Here is a 21,465-nt window from a genome sequence, read left to right as displayed (position 1 = left end):
AGGGCCAGACATAACCAGGGACTTGCTAATAAAGCATGATGGACAAGTGCTCTACCAGTGAGCTACATCCTCAGTCTTCTTCCCACCCCCTTAACTTTTAAGACAGAGTTTTAGGTACTGGTATAAAAACCGACATATGGACCAATGGAATCGAATTGAAGACCCTGACATTAATCCACGCACATATGAACACCTGATCTTTGACAAAGAAGCCAAAACTATACAATGGAAAAAAGAAAGTATCTTCAACAAATGGTGCTGGCATAACTGGATGTCAATATGTAATAGATTACAAATAGATCCATTATCTGTCACCATGCACAAAACTCAAGTCCAAGAGTATCAAAGACCTCAACATAGATCCAGTTACTCTGAACCTGATAGAAGAGAAAGTAGGAAGTACTCTTGAACGCATTGGCACCGGAGATCACTTCCTAAATATAACACCAACAGCACAGACATTGAGCACAACAATTAATAAATGGGACCTATTGAAACTGAGAAGCTTTTGTAGGGCAAAAGTCAATAAGACAAAAAGGCAGTCTACAGAATGGGAAAATATCTTCAACAACCCCACATCTGACAGAGGATTGATCTCCACAGTATATAAAGAACTCAATAAACTAGACATCAAAATACTGAACAATCCAATTAAAAAGTGGGCTAAAGAGCTAAACAGAGAATTCACAAAAGAAAAATCACAAATGGCTGAAAGACATTTAAAGAAATGCTCAACATCCTTAATCATCAGAGAAATGCAATTCAAAATGACTCTGAGATACCACCTTATACCTGTCAGAATGGTTATGATAAAAAACACTAATGCAGTCAATGTTAGAGAGGATGCGGAGCAAAAGAACACTCCTCCACTGTTGGTGGGAGTGCAAACTTGTACAACCACTGTGGAAGTCAGTACGGCAGTTTCTCAGAAAATTAGGAATCGAACTACCTCAAGACCCAGCCATACCACTCTTGGGCATATACCCAAGGAATGCTCAATCATACCACAAAGATACATGCTCAGCTATGTTCATAGCAGCACTATTTGTAATAGCCACAACCTGGAAACAACCTAGATGCCCATCAACTGAAGAATGGATTAAGAAAATGTGGTACATATACACAATGGAGTACTCAGCAGAGAAAAACAATGCCAGCATGAGATTTGCAGGCAAATGGATGGAACTAGAAAAAAAGTCATCCTGAGTGAGGTCACCCAAACCCAGAAGGACAAATATAGTATGTACTCACTCATAAGTGGATTCTAGATATAAAGCAAAGAACAAGCAGACTGCAACCCACAGAACCAGGGAGGCTATATAGCAGGGGGGACCCTAGGATGACTGTGGCTTATAATAAGTTTTGGTTTTACTCTATTACTGAGCAGGCCTCAATGAAACATTTCACTATTAAGATAAGAATTTATACTGTATCAAGCTGATAATAGAAAAAAAAAAAAAAAGACAAGAGTTTTACTGACCCACTCTATGGCCCAAGCAGGCCTTGAACTTGGGATCCTTCTGCCTCAGTCTCCTGCCATGGAGACACCTGCCCAGGCCACACAGGTGCTCTGTCTTAGGTTGGTGAGCGCCCCCCAGGCATTACCCGTCTCTGAATACTCATTATCATACAGGCTCAACCGTGTGTGAGCTGCAGAGTTAACTGATGCCAAAGATCTCAAAGTGGCATTGAGCTTGCAATCTGTGCGACACAGTATTTCATAATAGTCAGTACTGTAGGAAGGCTACCAACAGATGTCACAACTTTTGTTTCTCTTCGGTTTTCTAGGCAAACAATGGTCTGAAATACAATTTCTAGCCTTACAGTTTCTGTCCTTTATTTTCCACTGTTCTCTCTGATGTTGTTCCACATTAGCTCTGGTAAGACACTGGACAGGGCTGCTAAGTGAGAGCTGGGGTAGCAATGAGTTGGCTGATGTCCTGCTGTACTAGTGCCTTAGTGGAAGAGGCAGGAAGGGACAGCCATGTGACAGTGACAGGTGTTTTCCTTTTCTTTGATTTGCCAGCTGTTAAGAATGCTGAACAATTAGAAGGAATGTGTAGTCTGTATATCGAAAATTTTATTAAAGTAACTTAAAGGCCAATTAAACTAGTTTTATTCAAAGTAAGTCTACATTAAATTACAATATTAACAATCTGTAGACACAATGAACTTAAAATATAAGAAGTAGAAATAGAAATCTATTTGGTCTTTCAGAGACCACATATCATAGAACTCATAAATGAAAATTTACAAATATAGAAATGATACTTAAAGAGTAAGGATTTTAATATGGGAACCCAAAAGATGTCAGATTTTAAACATGCATGTTTCAAAAAGGGAGAATCCTTTAATAATTTAGCATAAAATCGAGTTATATAAACTTGGTATATTCCAGAAAATATTGCTTTAAACACTTATACATGATCAAAATTCCTTTGGTAGCTTTTAATCAAAATGAAACATGCTACTTTGTAAAATATAAAGTACTTTTAAATGTTGCAAAAATGTCTGTCATCATCACCATGCCAACACCACCATGGAGCCTTGTTCTCACTGCTCAACCTCACCTGTGAACACACAGTATGTCACCAGGCACCAACAAATCCTTAGCCATTTGACAAAAATCACTAAGTTCTGTACAGTGCCAGGGCAGAGATCCAAGATGGTCCCTATGCAAGACTATCAAACCAGGCCCAGCTTCATTATGTCATCACACAAACTGCAATCTCAGTAGTCCGACAGCAGCCACCCCAGTGCCAAAGCCAGGACCTCCACACTCAGCCAGCATGGAAACAGACATGGAACCCCCAAGCCCTAAACACAAACGACAAGAAGCCTGCTGGACGGGCTCTGTATCTCAGTGACAGACATGGTGTCCTCTTGGCACATCAGGGACCTCACTTAGAAACCTGATTAACAGAAGCCCAAATTCTGAACTTTCTGAAAACACAGAACAGAGGCTGGTGCTTAGGGTGCAGAGCTGACTGGTGGTCTGGACACTGTTTCTTCCAGTACCCACCAACCCAGGGCTCCCTCTGAGTGTTCGTATGGGGAAGAACGCAGCATCTAGGGTATTTCCACTGTGTCTCACAATCACACACACAACAAACCACACCCATGGCTGTCTGCCAGAGGAACAAGAGCTTGTGAGGGAACTTCTCAACTAATATGGGCATGTCCAATCTAAAGTCAGAGAGTGACGAAACAGAAGGAGAGAAGAATGGAGAGGAAAGAAGAGTGACATCTCAAAGTCCTTGCGCCCTGGGAAGGATGATCCAAGAACCATGTCCTCTGCTTTGAATCCAAGTGTCCACAGTTGCAGCTGCAGGACCTGGGAACAGCACAGCAGCCGTATTCACACTCTGCAGGTGCATTCTAGTGTTTGTCTCATCGGGAGACGGCAGTCTGCTGACGCATCACGCCACATAGTGGTACTGATTTGGACTGTCTTTGTCTCGCTCCATATAGTCTCTGTCTATAAGTGATTCAATCCTCTTTTTCAAATCTCCAGGCTAGAAAAGAAAAATCAAACTTTTTATGATAGGGCACTAAACTCAGAAACATAAACCTAACATCCTGCATGACAAAAACATGCAGCTCTATAACAGACATATTTATACCGAGATCACTGATAATTACAAAATGATCATGTTACCATCATATTCTGAACAGACGTTTGCACAGGAATGTCTGCACCTGGCTTCCTTACTTCCTTACATGAGCATGTAAGTAGGAAAAATCCGACACGTAGCATGCTCTCACATGTTTGGAAGGAAAATCTGATCATGTTCTGGTGGGGCATTCTTATTTTGCTGCTATTATTATTATTGTTGTTGTTGTTACTTGTTTCTTTCAGATGGGGTTTCTCTGTGTAGTCCTGGCTGTCCTGGAACTAGTTCTGTAGACCAGGCTGGCCTCCTGAGTGCTGGGATTAAAGACATGTGCCACCACTATCCATGAGTGGATGGATACACTCATTTCTTTTGTGTGTAAGAGGCGTGGGCACATGACAGGATGCCTGTGTGGAGGTCAGAGCAACCTGTGGGACTTAGCTCTCTCCTTCTAACACATGGGTTTCAGTGACCAAACTCAGGTTGTCAGGCTTTGTGACAAATACCTTTACCCACTGAGACATCTTGTTGGTCCTCCTGAGACTCTGAGACTAGGTTCTGCTCTGTTTCCTAGGCTGACCTTGTGAACTCATTATGTAGCCCAGGCTGGTTTTAAACTTGCAGCAATCCTCCTGTCTCAGCCTCCCCAAGGTAAGGATTATAGTTCTGCACCACCTCTAGCCAGCTTTATCCTCTGTGAAGCACTTCTCCTATGTGCTCAACCCTATCATTCCATACTCACCAGATATGCTACATCTATAGTATAACCACAGATTGGAGTGTTCTAAGTTACTGCAAAAGCATATCTGTCATTGTCACCACACAAACATCCCCACAGAGCCTTGTTCTCTCTCACTGCTTTAACTCGCCATGTGGATACAGAGCAGATGACCAGGCAAATACCCGGCCCTGCCTTTGTTGTTTGGTTTTGTGAGACAGGGTCTATCTGTGTAGCACTGGCTGTCTTGGAACTCACTCTGTAGACCAGGAGAGACTCAAACTCACAGAGATCCGCCTGTCTCTACCTGAGTGCTGGGATTAAAAATGTGTATTCAGTCTCTGTGGATGACTAAAACCAGGGCTGAGTCCACAGCCTTAGAATGTCTCTGCCCAAAAGGCACCTACCTCGACTTCTGCTGTAGTAGGAAGCAAATCATTCAGCACTTGGGAGCACTCACTCAGCACTTAGCCTTCTGCTACGGGGAGCATCATTTTCCAAACAGCAAACCCTTCTATTCAAGCATTTTACAAGTTATGGCTTAACATACAATTAGCTATGAAAGCGTGGGGGCTGGAGCTTTGCCCAGCTGCACACTATGCTTTACACTTAATTACCAGGTCACTTCCTTTGCAAAGGGACAAACAGATGTCCTGGCTGAGGTAGGAAACAACAGTAGTACATGGGCTGTGCATACATCATGGCAGGCGGGGCAGACACTGACTAATCAGTCTGTCTCAGTGTGACTCCCTGATGAAGACCAACTCAGGTGTCATGCAACCAGGGGACTTCCAGTTGCTAAAGGCCAGAGGTCCTGAGAGTTCAGTTCCTCCTGAGTTAACAGTGCACTTTAAGCTTATCTGCATTAGCAGAACCTCAGAGCTCAGTTCCAGAACAAGAAAGAGGGACAAGCCTGAGGCAGACTTACATCTCCAAAGTAGGAAATGCTATGTAGCTTGTGAATGTGTGAGTGTTGAATCCAGCAGCTACTAACACCACTGCCACAAGGGCCTGGGGAGTTACCAATACCATTGCCACAAGGGCCTGGGGAATGGCTTATGTGCCATGGTGAGGGAAGACACTCTGTCCTGATATCTCATGGCCCTCTGCTCCCGTCCGAAAGCACAGCATGCAATATGAATATGCTTGGAGGAGTGGAGTCTCTGGTTTCCAGGGTGGTGATATCAAGGATCTGCACAGAGCCCTTGCTATCACATGTGCTGGCCTCTGCTCACACAGGGCCCATGTTACCAGTCAAATCCTAGGACACTGAGATGCCAACATGTTCTGTGACTGAGCACAAACCTAGCATCCCACTGTGCTGACAGCACTTACCTTCACTGGAAACTTCAGCTGATTGTACAATTCAGAAACTAGAAGGTTATGACCAAGAGTCTTCCTCATTTTCATTATTCTGACTATGGCAGCGTCGATCTGGTACTGTCTGTCCTGGAACACTCTCTCTGTGGTGCTAACCTGTTCTTCGACCTGGACAAAAACAAGAAAGAATGAGGAGTGTAAAGACGCTTCAGTGTGGTTTTGTACTGACAAACTTGGTTTTCATGTAGACTAAGGCAGGCTTGGATGAGTTTGTTACATTTGAAGTTGTTCTATGAAAGCTCAACTTCTCACAAGTGTACAACTCTACAAATAACACTTGGAAAAGTAATGTTAGAGTTCTATTTTTCTGATACAAATGCTTATGTCTAAGGCTTCCTAGCAGCACAGGATGGTTGTGAGCCCCATGTGAATACTGGGAACTCAGGTCCTCTGAAAGTGCAACCATTGTTTTTAACCATCGAGACATCTCTTTAGCTGCCTTATATTGCACTATTGAGTATTTGAGTATATTTTCTGTTCAGCAAATTCAAAGCCTCAGGATGAATAACACAATTACTGTCTGTGGGAGAGGCGTTGTTTTTGTGTGCCCCGCCCCCACACTTTATAAAAATTCTCCTCACATACCTACTCAGACTAAGCATCTCTAAGAATGAGGAGGCCATTACACCTGTGTGTGTGTGTGTGTGAGAGAGAGAGAGAGAGAGAGAGAGAGAGCGTGAGCTTCAGGAAGGGCTGACAGCTCTGGTCTAAGCTTGCATCCCTTTGGGAAACCCAGTTCCTGCTCCCTCCCTGCTGGAAGTGCTGCTCTGTGATCTGTAGGTTCTGTAGGAGACCCTCCTCCTTCCAAGGCTCAGCCTGGAACAGTCTGACTGCATCAGGCAAAGCAGAGAGCAGGCACTAGCCCTGGAAACCCATGGGCTTCTTCTGTGCTGGCATGGCATTCGACATAGGAAGGTGTGAGTTCATATATGGGCACCGCGGTTAAGCAGATTTCTTGACATTTACGTCTACTGATAACATAAAATTAATGAAAGATCTGTAACGGGACACTACTCCAAACCCCTCCATTTGCACTGGCTTCAGACACATGCTCTGACCTCTAACAGTCAACATTACGAGAAAAGCTAAGGACTCACAGTGAGAGCACACAAGGAGAAAGAGAGCCAGCACTTACGGTTTCCTTCATCTGGATCTGATTGATCTTTATTCTGAACAACTTATGTTTGAAGTCTCCATTGAAAACGAACTTATCCCCATCTTCCACCTCCTTCCCTTTGGGACTTTTGATCAGGACCCGCGCTTTCCCACAGGCCAGCGACTGCAGAGTTCTTCTCAACTCACTGTCCTCTGAGGGAGGCAAATACACAGACTCATCACACAACACACAGACTTGCCAATGAGACCCTGGGGCGGCAACAGAGGCTACACCTTCTCTTCTCTTGTTCCTCGAGTGCTGCTGTAGAAACTTGTCCTGCCTGCCAGGAAAGCACTCTGCGCTACACCTCCAGCCTCTACTCCTCTTTAATTAACACAGTAATACTAAGAGCCAGGCATGGTGGTGCACACCTTTAATCCCGGCACTTGGGAGGGCCAAGTAGGTGGAATTCTGTGAGTTCCAGGATAGCCGAGGTGACATAGTGAGACCCTATTTCCAAAATAAACAAAACCCAAACCAAAATAGTCACAAGGACTCTTCCTACCTATGCCAGTGGCCATTTTTATGTCTTCAAAGCTGAACCCGTCCCCCTCGTTGAACATGAGCAGCACCAGCGTCTGGAAGAGGGACACCTGGAACTCCTTCTTCCCCTTGAAGAGAATAAAGCCATCACAGAGGCTGCGCTCAGACACACTGCCAGTCACAGCAGCCTGCTTTGTGTGCATTGCTTTGGGGGACTCAGGACTTACTAACAGCCACCATGGAAGAGGAAATTACGTCACTGATTGTAAAATACTGACTACACTGATAGAGAAATGAAATGACTCTTGGGTATTCCACTTAAAAACTCCTGTCTTGCACTGGACATGGCAGCATATGCCTGTCAACAAGCAGTGTTGTGTGTCCACTGCTCCTTGCATTTAACATTACTTCTCAGACATCAGGACTATTTGTTAGTTGCTGTTACTGTTTTTAAGACAATGTCTTGCTATATATTCCCAGGGTGGCCTTGAACTTCCTATGCTCCTGCCTCTGCCTCTTGAGTGTTGGGCTCATGACACACATGGGTCACACATGGCTTCCTGAGGCTCTGGGTGGCAATGGGATCCTAGAGGCTTAGGAGGAGCACAGGAAGGTTGGGGGACAGCATGGGAAAGAAAGGCCTGCAGAATGCCCCTCAACACCTTGTTCAAAAAGAGAGGAGGGCAGATTCTGCCCTAGGATGTTCCACAGTCCCTTTCCTTATCAGAATGTCCCAGGGCACACGTGCCAGCCAGCACCATGACATCCAGCACTTCTGTATGGAGAAGACAAAAGGATAGGAAGGGGATCTGGGAAACAGCAGTGCCGGTTGTTACCTGCTGGACCCCAGCCCTGACTCCCATGAGCAGAAAGCTCCAAGGGCTCTATGCTGTCTGCAGAGGTCAGCTCCTAACTTCAGCCAGAAAGCAAAGGAAGACACAAGTGGCAGCAGTGGACTTTGCTAATGCCTTGCAGAAGTGCATGTGACACCCGTCGGCATACACGATCGTGTATTAAAGTGAGATGTGACCATGAAGGCTTTCTCCCATGTACTGCCTGGTGACACACTCTTTCATAGACTCATGCAGCCTATGTCTGCTCCCCTCTTATGTGATTGCTGGTAAGAGCAGTGAACATTCTCATCCCCTCATCAGTGAAATGTCTTACTTAGTAAGGACTCCCAGCTCTAACTGAAGTGATTGAGAAGAGAGTGAATCTTGAGAGATTCCCCTCTTGGGTTCTTGTTCATTGGCTTGGCACTTTGCAACAGAAGGAAGATCAACAGCTAACAGGAAGGAAGAAGGGAGGGAGGAAGGGAAGGGGGGAGAGAGAGAACTAAGGAGTAAAAAGTAGGTGGCCTGGGGTTTTGATCTGTATGGTCAAACTTCTACATACACTCTCCATGACTCTCCACACTCAATTCCCTCTGGAAGCTGCACTTGCTGTCCTCTTCGGAATCCATCAGCATCTTGGCATACAGCCACACCTCTCTGTGTTTAGCAGAGAACTGGAGCACATCTTATTTTCTAGTTGCCTTTTCACACCTACTGCTCTTTTAAAGACTGCATGTGTGGTGTGTAACTGTGTGTAGACCCGTGTGCTGGTGTGCATGCAGAGGCCAGAGGAGGATGCCGAGTGTCCTACTCTGTTGCTTTCCAGCCTTTGCTCTTGAGGTAGGGTCTCTCACTGAACTCGGATCTCACTATTTTTCAGAGAGGCTGATGGCCACCAAGTCCCCGTGATGTCCCCACCTCTGCACCCCTACTGCCTAGGTTACAGGCGAGCATGGCTATACCTCTTACAGAAGTGTTAGGTAACACTGTTTGGTTTGTATGTACGGTATGCCTGTCATGGCGCTCTCATGGAGGTCAGGGGCAGCCGTGGGAACTGTCCCAGCAGCGGCATCTTGCTAGCACTCACACCTGGCTTTTGCCTGGGTGCTGGGGATCTGACTCAGGTCTCATGGTTGTGCAGCAAGAGCACCCCAACCCTGGTCAATAATTTTCTATTGACCATGAAAAGCTAGTGCTGCATCACACTGGAAAAAAAAATCTTGCCTTTCATTGATATGGAAGTTCAGTAACAACCTGAAAACTCTCTTCACATCCTGGCAGAAAGGAAGACACAGGAGCACTGGACACGGACTGACCTCCTTAAACTCCGCCTTCAACACGGCATGGCCCAGGGTTGTCTGCCACTGGAGCTTCCGGCCACTGTGCTTGCCCAGGTAGAAAGTCTTGAACACTTCCTGAAGTCTGACCATCTGCCAAGCCAAGAGACATAGAGACTGAGCACACCCTCCCCAAGCGCTCCCAGGCCTGTACAGCTGAACTGAATAAACAGTGCTGATTCTATAGTCTACCACCTGTGGTGACACCGCAGGCTCGAGACCTCAGAGTTTCCTGGGACAGCTGGCTTTTGTCCACTCTGGTGCTTGACACTCAGGCTTCACCCACTCCTGCCAGTCACCTCCAGGGGCACAAGTGGCTACCCTGACTCACATGGTGCCTGCAGCCCAGTGACCTTCTTCTCCCTTTGGCTAGGGCTGGTGTCACACACTGTCATCATTTGTATCCAAGTGGCCATGGGGGCTCATGTGTGCTCCAAGTGTGGCTGCCAGATGACAGACTTTGGAAAGCAATTGAGCCATGACGGCTTTGACTTCATCAGTGAATTAATAATTTAACAGCATTGGAAAGTTCTGGAAACTCAGAGGTGAGGCCTGTTTGGAGGAAGTAGGTCACTGGGATATGCCTTTGAAAGTATGTCCTGTCCCTGGCCTCTTCTTGACCCTGAATGTTTCTGCTGCTATGATGCTCTTGTCTCAAAGCAGTGGATCCAGCTGACCCTGGACTGTGATCTCTGAAACCATGAGTAAAGGACGCTTCACTCCTCTAAGTGGCTTCTCTCTAGTACTGGCACAGTGACCGAAGTGTCACATGGACACATGGTCACACTCACAAGTGCATGCAGAGCACATGCTGACTGACTTCACAAGCACCGAGGGAGTGCGTGGGTTAGCAGTCACCAGCAGTTGGCTACCTCTCTTGGGCCCCTTTTCTACCTGATGCCCTTTGGACCTTGGCCTTCCCAGTCTTAAGAGTTAAATGATCCAGTTTCAGGAATAAAACAAACTAAGACAGATACCTTCAAGAAAGCAAAAAGATAGCACTTAAAATAACAAAAGACAACCCAAAAAGGGACTTGAATAGACAGTTCTCCAAAGATTCACAAATGGCCACATCCAGGCGAGGCAGCACCTCTCACCTACTGTGGGGATGGAGAAAGGAGAGGAAAGAACGTGGAAGAGGAGCCAGGTGCTCCTCACTGGTCAGCTCAATGGAGAGCAGAACAACTCAGGCCTGGAAGGCTGTTCCAGCTCTCTGTCCACCAGTGAGCAGCGGTGTCACAGAAGAACCTCTACACCCATCTCCAGTGAAGGGCTGAGCAGGCTGTCTGTACACAGTCAAAGAGGACTAAAGCACCAACATGCAAGTGCAGCTTGAGACAGCTGGCAAAGCTTGATGAGGGCTCCTCCCAGAGAGCATTTTCTGATCTGAAGTGTGTGGGGACAATTAATTCTGGGAGGCCTGCACTGAGGCAGTGAGGCAAAGGAACCACACAGCCCACTGAACAGGAAAGAGACTGTCTACACAGCCAGTGCCGACCACGCCTTCTAGGCACCACCCTGCACCCTTCAGAGCAAGTGAAAACACTGGCAGTGCCCTGAGAGGCCTGCCAGGTAGAGGAAGGCCTACTCCCAGAGGGTGTGACCAAGGACAGCTGAGGTGACACGGAGGTTTTCTGGAAGAGACTCTGCTGAGGTACAAACATGCCTGAAAGTGGTCAAGTCTACGGCAAGTGGGGCAAGCAGCACCGCGGGGTGGGAGCACTGACCAGGAGCTGGTCTAGGCAGGCCCAGGGAGGAGGGAGGTGGAAGCACGGGGCACCGGGTATAGCCAAGGGAAAGCTGACACGCGAGCTGCGGGCCCTGTCTGTTGATGTGGCGTGAGTGAGGACCTTAGGACAGGGAGGGAGTCAGACAGAAGGCTATGGAGATCAGTGGGATCCAAACAAAGGAAACAGGAAAGACCTGTCTTAGACCTGACAAGAGCTTCAGGAGGGAGTGGTGACTGGGCCTCAAGTCCCAGCCTTACCCTTGCCGCACTGGCTTCTGTAGTCCACGAGTCCCTGTCCTCTGGGAAGGCCCTCACCCTCTGACCAGGTCTATCCTGCTCCTCCTTCTCTGGGCATCACTGATGGTATGGCCATGTTGGATTTTAGCCTCACCGAGCCCACTTCAGGCTCTACAATACTTCAAATTAAGTCAGTACTTAAGGCTCTAAACAACACCACGACCAAGACTCTGGCATCACCTTATGGTAGAAAGCAAACATCAGCCAGGTAGGCTGCCATTTCACAAGTGTCCTTGTGATGGAGAAGAGGAAGACAGTCTATAGGGAAGGTACCTCTGACTGTGACCCAAGAGGTCATTTTCAAGCAGCACTTTCCAGGGCCACAGACCATGAAGTGGGTGACTTGGTAACAGGTCTGGCCTAAGTGGGCTTGCCCAGCAATTGATCACTCACCTCAGGAGGGAGGTGCACTTCCATGGGCGTGTATGTGGGCCAGTAGCCCATGGTGAGTATGTTCACGGTGAGGTCAATGGGGCCTGGTGCACTTTGGTTCTGCATATGCTAAAAAACAAAGACATTCAAGACAAAGCAAATAGACAAACACTTAATGCGTTGAAGAAGAAATGGTGTGTGTGTGTACAATTATGTATCTTTATTTTTCTCTTTTTTTTTTTTTTGGAGACAAAGTCTATGTAGCTCTGGCTGTCCTGGAACTTAACTATGTAGAAACCAGGCTGGTTCAAACTCAGAGATCCGCCCTCCTCTGCCTCCCAAGTGCTGGAATTAAAAGTGTGTGCCACCATGGCTGGCCTGGAAATTGTCTAATCTTTAAGACACAGTTCCACATGTGGACCCACTTCACAGTCTTTCCAACATACTCCACTGTGTTCCAATGTCTTTGGTATGTTTTTTTTTTTTTTAGCTGAGGATCAAATCCAGGGCCTAGCAAGCGCTCTACCACTGAGCTAAATCCCCAACCCCTGGTATGGTTTTCTTTTTCTTACTTGGTTTATGCTACAAATATGACAAATTGTTAGACCATCGAGCTGGTTTTACTTAAGAAACAACTCACTTGCTTGAAGTGAACCATGATGTCTTTGGAAAGCTCCATGTCCTTGAACATGCCCTCCAGCTTGCTGGTGAAGGCAGCACCACATTCTGTGACATGTGAAGCAGTGGGTGAGAAAGAGCTGTGCCTGCTGCCCACCCTCCCACCCGCCCGCGAGCCGGCCCCCGCCACCCGGCTCACCATGCTTGAGCTTTGACAGCATGGACTTCTCTGCATCCACCGACGCGCTCTTGCCCACCAGCAGCCTTTTGGCTAAATCTTTCTTATAAAATGCTTCAAAGACATCTTTTCCTGTGCAAACAGAGGAAAACCAAGACTTGAGATAGCCGCTTTACATGCTGCACTCCACGGCCACAAAGCTGGGTACTACTTCTGGGTCAAGGTGCAGGTCAGCATGTTCATCTGGCCACGTCTCACCATGGATGAAACGAAACAGTATCATGATCTTGTCCAGGATCCTCTCCAGCTCTTCATCTGTGGCTTCTTTGTTGCCGGCTCGTAACTTTGAATCCACGTGTTTGGCTAGAAGAGCAAGAGTTCTAGTCAGAACTGGCTGTGGGAGCAAAGCAGTAGAGATTTGCTGGTGCACACAAGGCCCTGGGTGCCATCTCACACCCACACAGCAAGAAGGAAAAACAGACAGACAAACGCCAAACAGCTTTCAACACTGGGCACCCTGGAACCTTCCCAAAACACCACCATTGCAGGACGAGAAGCGGACTTTTTAAAACAGGTGGTCTCAAGGTAATAATGAGAATGTTATCTTTCCAGAACTTTAACAAATCCATAGATTAAAAAAGTAATTCTTTAATCAATCTCAGACTGAATTTATTTTTTATTTTATTTTAAAGATTTATTTTATTCATGTGTGTGGGGTGTTATGTCTCTGCCAGTATCAGCAGGAGACAGAAGAGGGCACTGGATTCTCTGAAGCTCAAGTTACAGTGTGTCCTGGCATCTGAACTTTGGAAGAACAGGTGCTCCCAACCACCAGCCCATCTCTCCAGTCTTAGACTGATTTTTTAAAAAGTATTTATTTTCTATGTGTGGGTGTTTTGTGTATGTATGCCCGTGCACCATGCATGTGTCTGGTGGCCCTGTAGGGCAGAAGAGGGCATTGGGTCCCTCAGAACTAGAGTTACAGATGGCTGTGACATGTGGGTGCTAGAAATTGAACCCAGGTCTAGTAGAAGAGCCATCTCTCCAGCACCCCCAGACTGAACTTTTAAAGAAGCAGGCTTTTACTTTTTTTTTTTTTTTTTTTTGGTTTTTCGAGACAGTGTTTCTCTGTGTAGTTTTGGCACCTTTCCTGGATCTCACTCTGTAGACCAGGCTGGCCTCGAACTCACAGAAATCCGCCTGGCTCTGCCTCCCGAGTACTGGGATTAAAGGCGTGTGCCACCACTGCCCAGCAGCTTTTTTCTTAACCCTAGATGTCAAACATGGGTTTAGGACACATTTCCACAGGCGCCAGAATGCACCCTTTTAAAACCGGCGGTAAGAAACTCAGCTGATTTTCTCAGAGGATTCTCCTTGGGATCTCAGGCATCAAGGGCAAGGTGTGCATTCAGGAGTAAGGACATTCTACCTGGGGCTTCTTGCTTCTGAGGGATAAAGTCAACCTTGGTGGTGGTGTTTGTGATGGACAAGATGACAGATGTACACAGTGACAGAGCCTGGACTCCAGAAGCCCACGCTTCCCTGGGGCTGTCAGAACTCCAGGTAAGCCCAGAAGTCTGGTTAAACCACAATGGGTTTCGCACCTTTTTTTTTTTTTTAAATTATGGAGAATGGCTAGGTGTGGTGGCACGCACTTTTAACCCCAGTACTCAGGAGGCAGAGGCAGATCTCCGAGTTCCAGGCCAGTCTGGCTTAGATTGAGTTCCAGGACAGCCAGGGCTATACAGAGAAGCCCTGTCTCAAAAAGAAACAAAAAAATGATGTATGTTTACATACATGTATGTATCTTGTATGTGGTGTATGTATGTATATGCTTGTGTTTGTGTACTTGCTTGTATGAGTGCAGAGGCCAGGGTGGATCTTGGAATCATTTTTCTCAACCACTCCTCTGGCCTTGAACTCAGAGATCACCTGCCTCTGCCTCCTGAGTGCTGGGATGAAAGGCGTGCGCCGCCATCAGTGGTCTTTATCTCACTGTTTGGGACTGCCCCTGACGCATAATGGTTTGGGTAGGCTGGCTGGCTAGTGAGTTCCTGGGGTGTGTCTGCCGGTCTTTACTCCCTAGCACTGGGCTTACAGAAGACACTACCATGCCTGGGTTTACATGGGTGCTGGGATCTCAACTCAGGTCTTCACGCTGTGTGGCCAACACTTTACCCACGCTGTCCTGTTTCACTCTGGGCTCTCCTGGCTATGTCCCCTGTGCTTACACTGCACTGCTGACTACTGCTACCACACTCACACTCCTGCTTCCTCCCGTCTCCTTTCTGCCCTTATCAAGTCAGCGATACTTTCACTACCTGGGGGAGTCCTGAGTTTTAAATGTTATTCAAGAAATAACAAGAAACAACCGCACAGAGCAGCCCTGACAACGGTCTCGTCTGAGCTCCCATTCTGTCCTGAGTGGAGTAGGGACACAGTCGGTGACTAGACAGCACTTCCCACTGGCATTGTCTAGAGGCCAGTGGCCTTACTGTGCCCACACTGAACACACCTGCTCACACACTGAACACAGCCAGGACAAGGATCCACACTGACCTTTGCCAAGGCAGCTCTAGAGCCCTGAACCAGGAAGCCCTGGCTCACCAATGCTCTCAGATCCTGCCTCTCAGATGCAGGACTTCAGGTCTTTGCTCAACCCCTCTGAAACATCCTCTCATGGATGTGCAACTGTGCAGATGTGAATACTGTTGAGCATATGCATCCTAATAAGGCTTGGACTCTCCCAAAGTGCTCAACCTGATTGGGAAAAATATTTGAGGCTTTGTGTGTGTGTGTGTGTGTGTTTGGTTCTTTTGAGATAGGGTTTCATGTAGCCTTGCCTGCCCTGGAACTTTCTATGTAGACCAGGCTGGCCTCAAACTCAGAGATCCACCTGCCTCTGCCCCGTAAGTGTTAGGATCAAAGAGGTGTGCACACTTATGTCTAGCTTTCATTTTTTTTTTGAGACAAGTTTTCATCACATAGCCATGGGCTGAAACTTGCTATGTAGACCAGGCTAACCTTGAAGTCACAGAGATTCACCTGCTCATCACCTGGAAAATGCTCAGATTAAAGGCATGGCACTCTTATATTTAAAAAGCACCTAAAAGGCCAGTATGATGGGTAAAGGTGGGTAAAGGTGCCCATGGCCAAGCTGAGTTCAGTCCCCACCACCCATATGGTGCAAGGGTTCCTGAAAGTCCTCTGACTTCTACTTGAGTAAGAACACACATGTATAGTATAAGTATCTTTAAATGTGGAGAGGAAAAGCATCTAGAATCGATTTGCTACCAATGAGCTCTGCAGGCTTGTTTGGCCTCTTGTTGATGAACGTCTCAAAGGACTCCTTCATCAGGTTGATGAAGCGCTCATTCCTCTGGAAGCACACCTCCACCACGTGGTCTACTTTGTCCTTGAAGTCCAGCAGGTCTTGGACCATGTCTTTATCTTTCTCGGGATTGATGACAATGGTTGTCCCGAAGGTCTACAGGAAGGAGACACAACCAAGTCAGCAGCAACAGGCCTAGGGAGCCAGAGTAGCCTTTGCTGCCTTACAACATGGCGGCAGGCCTTGTTTGCACTCTCTACATATGGCCACGACTGTGGCCACCTCTAGTACCCCTGGGCAGGGGGGGCCTGGCATTCAAAGAGGTTCTGCCTCAGTCCCAGGCAACACTCCTGGAAGATGCTGAGTGGTGCTGTACTGGCAATGAGGGACACAATGCTTGGGATACAGAGGTGGGAACTGGAACAGTAAGTCTTAAACTGGGCTTAGAAACACAGCAGCAGGCAGAGTAGACTGCTATACCAGTGCGTGTCTGTTCACAGTGAGCAGGATCATGCCTGACAAGCAGACACACCAGAGACTGCTGCTGCAGCAGAAACAAGTCTCTGCATGAACGGATGCAAAGCTGTTGTCACTATTGCAGGTGTCCTGTTAGAAACATTCCTCAGGGCATCTGGAAGATGGAGAACAGATGGACTCACACTAGTCCATTCCCTCTGCAGGGTAGAGTGTGTGCAGACCAGTGTGTACCTTGATGTATTCACTCCAGTGCTGCAGCAGAGCATGCTGCCCCCCTTTCACCCGGCTGAACAGCTGGTACATCTGCGTGAGGTCAGGCACCCTGTTCTCGTCCAGCAGGTGGTCCAGCCCTAGGAGTATGCAGAACAAGAGCAAGTCAGTAGGAAGGCAGCATTCCTGAGTGAAAAACAGCATAGTCCACACCAGTCAGTACAAGGCTTGCAGACCGGGAGCACATGCCTGCTAGAGGTGTGCCTGTCTGGTTGCCTGAGGTGCCTCATACAGGGGACCTCGTTTTTCTGAGTGCATCTGGAATGTATTATTTACTTTCTCATTTCACTAAAGCCCTCACTTAACAAAAGTAATGAGTCAAAAAAATATTTAGACAAGTATTTGCCACGAGAAGTTCACATGCAAATTATTTGAGGTTTTGTCTATTAGTCAGAAGCATTTGTTAAAGATTAGTTCAGGGCTGGAAAGACGGCTCAGCAGGTTAAAAAGCATCTGCTGCTCCTGCAGAGAACCCAGGTTCTATTTGCAGTCCACGTCATGTCTCACAACCATCTCTAACTCCAGTTCTAGGAGAGCTAAATGTTCTCTTCTGACCTTCATTTCATACATGTGGTGCATATACATACAGGCAAGCTAAACACTCATGCATAAAATATAAACTGAAATTGATTCAATTCTAAGTTCTTAATTGATAAATTTGATTCACATAGTAAACGAAGACAAATAAGTACTGTCAGATATTTTATGTATTCAATAGGAATTTTAGAAATTTTATTCAACTATTTAGGTTTTATAATTTTATTATTTCATATTATAGGAGCATTTTGCCTGTGTGTTAAGTACATGTACCATGTTTGTGCAGTGCCTGCAGAGGCCACAAGAGGGCATCAGAGATGCTACCTGTAGACCTGGAGGTTGTGGGCTCTCAAGGCACTTGAGTCACAGGTCTCTGTACTTGGTAGTGCCTGCACACACAGGGCTCAGGTGAGTGGAGGCACCCTCTGTGCTAAGCTACAGGTTTAGCTGCTCGGTATGACTCAAGATTACTTCTGAGCTAAACACACAAATAAGCTTTAACTTTTGAAGGGCCTTTACTTTTTGGAATGTTTCTAATATAACTGTGTATGTTGCTGTATGTACTTGTGCGTTTGTACCGTATCTGCATGTGTCTGTTCATCTGGGGGCCAGAGATTGATGTTGGTATCTTCTTCAATCATCCTCCATTTTGTTTTGCTTTTTATTTGTTTAGGCAGAGTCTCTCACTGAACCTGGAACTCACCAATTCAGCTAGACTGGCTGGCAGTAATCCTAGACAACCTCCTACTGGCTTCTTAATGTGGATCCTAGGAACCCACACTCAGGTCCTCATGCCTGCACGGCAAGCATGTAATCAACACAGACATCTCCACAGCCATTATTAAAATCTACAAGGAGCATTTACAAGCACAGTTGATCATTTCCTGGCCACAATTTAGCTTATCAAAGTATGCACTGAGACAATTTATGAAAAATCGCTTGTCTTTTTTTCTTGTAAAATATTTACATGCTTGTGTGTGTGTGTTCGCATGAGTTTGGTGCCTTTAGAAGTCTGAAAAAGAGTGTTGAGTCTCCCAAAGCTGGAGTTACAAGAGGTTCTGAGTTGTTTATCATGTGTGCTGGTCCTGAGTGGAAGCATAGAACTCAGTTTAAATTCACTCATGATGGAAAAGCTACCTTTCTGCAGAATTGCTGTCAAATGTTCTCCTAATAGCTGTTTCTCCACACAGGCAATCAAGGGTTTCCTTTAAAAGAAAAACAGAAAGTGTCAGCAGAGGACTGGCTAGCCACCAAAGGTTAAAGTCACAACAGGCAGCCTACAGCCAAGTGGACAGAGGGCTAAAGAATAATATGCTTTTTCATCATGGCAACTGTTAACTGTGATTTTTGCTGACGATTCATTTCAGTTTTTTTTTTTTTTCTTTCATGAGACAGGATCTCAACATACAGCCCAAGCTGGTCTTGAAAACATGGTTTTTCTACCTCAGCTACCCAGTGCTGAGATTTTGGGCATGTATCACATACCTAGCTGCCTGTAGCATTTCTAAACACAGCTTGCTGAATAACAAGGTAAGTCTATAGGTAGGTCCGGAAACACTGGCAGTAAGTACCTGAGGAGGCTGCCTGGTTGGTGTAGGTACCTGTGTCCTATGTCCTGGTTTCACTTGGTGTCACTTGCTTTCTGAACTGTAGACATAAAACTCTAAAGCAGAGATTGGAGCCCTGCAGAGTGAGCCCAGTGAAGCGGTCTAGACGCCGGCAGGGCACATCCAGCAGTCTACAGTCCTATTGCTCATGCCTACCCAAGCACTCTGGTCTCCATGTTCACTGTCATGCTGGTCTCTTAGGCAGGATGGCTGCTCCATGCTGGGGCACCACTAGGCCTACAATACCATCTCTTTCACAATTTAGACTCTGACCACTCTCCTCCACCACTGCCCACAATCTTCCTGCACTTACTCTGCCTTAAAGTGTGTTCTCAGCCTTGCTCCTCACCCTTTCACATAGGAGGGACTGGCAAGTGAGGGTTCTAGAGATTGGCTGACCACCTACTTTTTGTCTCATCTTCTACTCTAGGTCTGAGATGCACTTCCACAGCTCCATTCCTCCCCCTGACCACCCACACCCCCACAATTACTGGGCAAGTTTCTGCTCATGGAAACAGTCTGCTATGAGGCCTGGGGACATGAGCACCACACAGAACAGAACAGTGGAAAATGTGGCCTGACCACTACAGTCACAGGTACAGACATGATCTTCTTGGCTCCTTCCTCCCCCAAGACATGGTCTGTCCTGAACTTATGTAGACCAAGTCAGCCCTGAGCTCACAGACCTTCCTTGGTCTCCCAAGTGCTGGGATTACAGACATGTTTCACCACACACAGACTCCTGGCTTTTTCTTATTCATAACTTATTTTTTTCTTTTTAGAAGATCACAGAGAATCTGTTTTATTATGAGAATGATTAACTTTAGACTTTTCTCAAGCCTTCATTTTAGAGTTTATAAGGAAGACTATTGGAGTTCAGTACCTAGTACCAATGTTTTAAATTGTGTACTGTGCACATACCACAGCATGTGTGGATGCCAGAGGAAACCTTCAGGAGTCTGGGGTTTTGAACTTGGGCAGTCGGACTTGGCAGCAAGTCATCTTTTTTTTTTTTTTTTTTTGAGACAGAGTCTCAGTGTGTAGCCCTGGCTGGCCTAAAACTAGCTATGTAGAGGCAGGATGGCTTTGTACTTACAGAGATTCACTTGCCTCTGACTCTTGAATTTTAGGATTAAAAGTGTGTACCACTATGCTAGCCTTCTATAAGGAACGTTTTAACCTATTTAAATCTCACAGCACCTATGGCAAAAGACAGAATTCATATCCCACCCTCCATGAAAATGGAGTTCAGAGATGTGGGTGGCCCTTTTAGGGGAGCCTAGTATGGCCACTGCTTCTCCCTGGTTGCTTCTGCTCAGTCTCCTGTGGCCTTCTCCTGACTCTTCTTCCCTATCAAGTGTGAGTGTGATGAGCACATCAATATCCCCAAGCAATCCAGCATTCCCCAGGCTCGGCTCTGGACTAGGACCCATGGCGTCCCTCACTGGAAAGGAAGAACACAATCCTCTTAAAGGTGCTGTTTCCTGAACGCCCATGCTATGTCTCCTGAGATTCTGACCCCGTCCCTCCTCTTGTCCCAAACCCCACAAGGACTGGAGCTTTGCATGGGTTTCCCATGTCCCCTTTGTGTTCCCTCCATGTTTCCACCTCCTCACAGCAGTAAATAATACATGTCTTGACCAAACACGCATGCTCTCCCCTTTTCATTTCCCTAGCTGCTCATCAAGTCTAGAGGAAGAAGACCGAGGAGAGGAAAACAAAGTGTACTGTTATCCTCAGAATTATGGCCACATGAGAGGTCTAACAAGGCTTCATTCCCAGGGGATGAGAAGAGGAAAGCAAAGTGAACTGTGTCCTAGGAACTGTGGCCACCTACGACAGCTAACAAAGCCTTGTGCCCAGGGCATGGAGATGACCTAGCAGTGAAGCACGGGCACTGCTCTTGCAGTACCCAGCACTCACATCAGGTGGTTCATAATCACCTATAGCCCCAGCTCTAAGGGATCCAAAACCCATGGACTCCTCAGGCACCTATACTCACATGCACATACCCACAGACTGCACATAACTAAAAGTAATAAAAAAATCAATCTTTAAAAAAGGAAAAGCTGGTAAGTGAAGAGTCTCACATCAGTGAAGATCTATCAGGTGAACAAAGTACTCAGGTGCTAAGGGGCCACTTCCCTTGACCAGCTACTCATGAAAGCGTGTGGTAAGAATATAGTTTGTAATTGTTGAGCATGGGCAGACTATAAGCAAAGCATGGCCTTGTGAGCAGAATAGCCTAAGAACAAATGGGGTTAATAACCAGAGGTATGAGCTTTTTTCTTTGGGGTGGGGGGCAACGGTGTGTGTGTGCATGGGTGTAGCCCTGGCTGTCCTGGATCTCACTCTGTAAATCAGGCTGGCCTTGAACTCACAGAGATCCACCTGCATCTGCCTCCTGAGTGCTGGGATTAAAGGCCTGTGCTGCAACCATCCCCCCACACCCCCACCCCGGCTATTTCAATATGCAGCAAGAAAGTCTGCAGCCCATGAGAAACTGAAATGCCATCCAGGGCAGTGCT

The 21,465-nt window shown here is 46.7% G+C and overlaps 1 protein-coding gene across 2 annotated transcripts in view; it reads right to left on the bottom strand.

The window, feature by feature from the left end:
• Nucleotides 1-2,058: 2,058 nt before the first annotated feature.
• The window catches only part of Cul4a (cullin 4A), a 38,024-nt gene continuing 18,617 nt past the window's right edge, over nucleotides 2,059-21,465 (bottom strand). For both annotated transcript variants that reach the window (XM_036166956.1, XM_036166957.1), the window contains 12 exons: nucleotides 18,468-18,535; nucleotides 16,755-16,873; nucleotides 16,010-16,202; nucleotides 12,974-13,078; nucleotides 12,737-12,847; nucleotides 12,560-12,645; nucleotides 11,941-12,048; nucleotides 9,501-9,614; nucleotides 7,374-7,479; nucleotides 6,848-7,020; nucleotides 5,668-5,820; nucleotides 2,059-3,515 (listed from right to left, as the gene is read on the bottom strand). In XM_036166956.1, the coding sequence (XP_036022849.1) occupies nucleotides 3,420-3,515; nucleotides 5,668-5,820; nucleotides 6,848-7,020; nucleotides 7,374-7,479; nucleotides 9,501-9,614; nucleotides 11,941-12,048; nucleotides 12,560-12,645; nucleotides 12,737-12,847; nucleotides 12,974-13,078; nucleotides 16,010-16,202; nucleotides 16,755-16,873; nucleotides 18,468-18,535 (1,432 nt within the window). In that variant the 3' untranslated portion in view covers nucleotides 2,059-3,419. The remainder of the gene's footprint in view (nucleotides 3,516-5,667; nucleotides 5,821-6,847; nucleotides 7,021-7,373; nucleotides 7,480-9,500; nucleotides 9,615-11,940; nucleotides 12,049-12,559; nucleotides 12,646-12,736; nucleotides 12,848-12,973; nucleotides 13,079-16,009; nucleotides 16,203-16,754; nucleotides 16,874-18,467; nucleotides 18,536-21,465) is intronic.

This window comes from Onychomys torridus, chromosome 17 (assembly GCF_903995425.1).
Source record: "Onychomys torridus chromosome 17, mOncTor1.1, whole genome shotgun sequence".
Taxonomy (NCBI): domain Eukaryota; kingdom Metazoa; phylum Chordata; class Mammalia; order Rodentia; family Cricetidae; genus Onychomys; species Onychomys torridus.
Note: the sequence above shows the minus strand (reverse complement) of the source record. Positions and strands in the feature narration are given on the sequence as shown.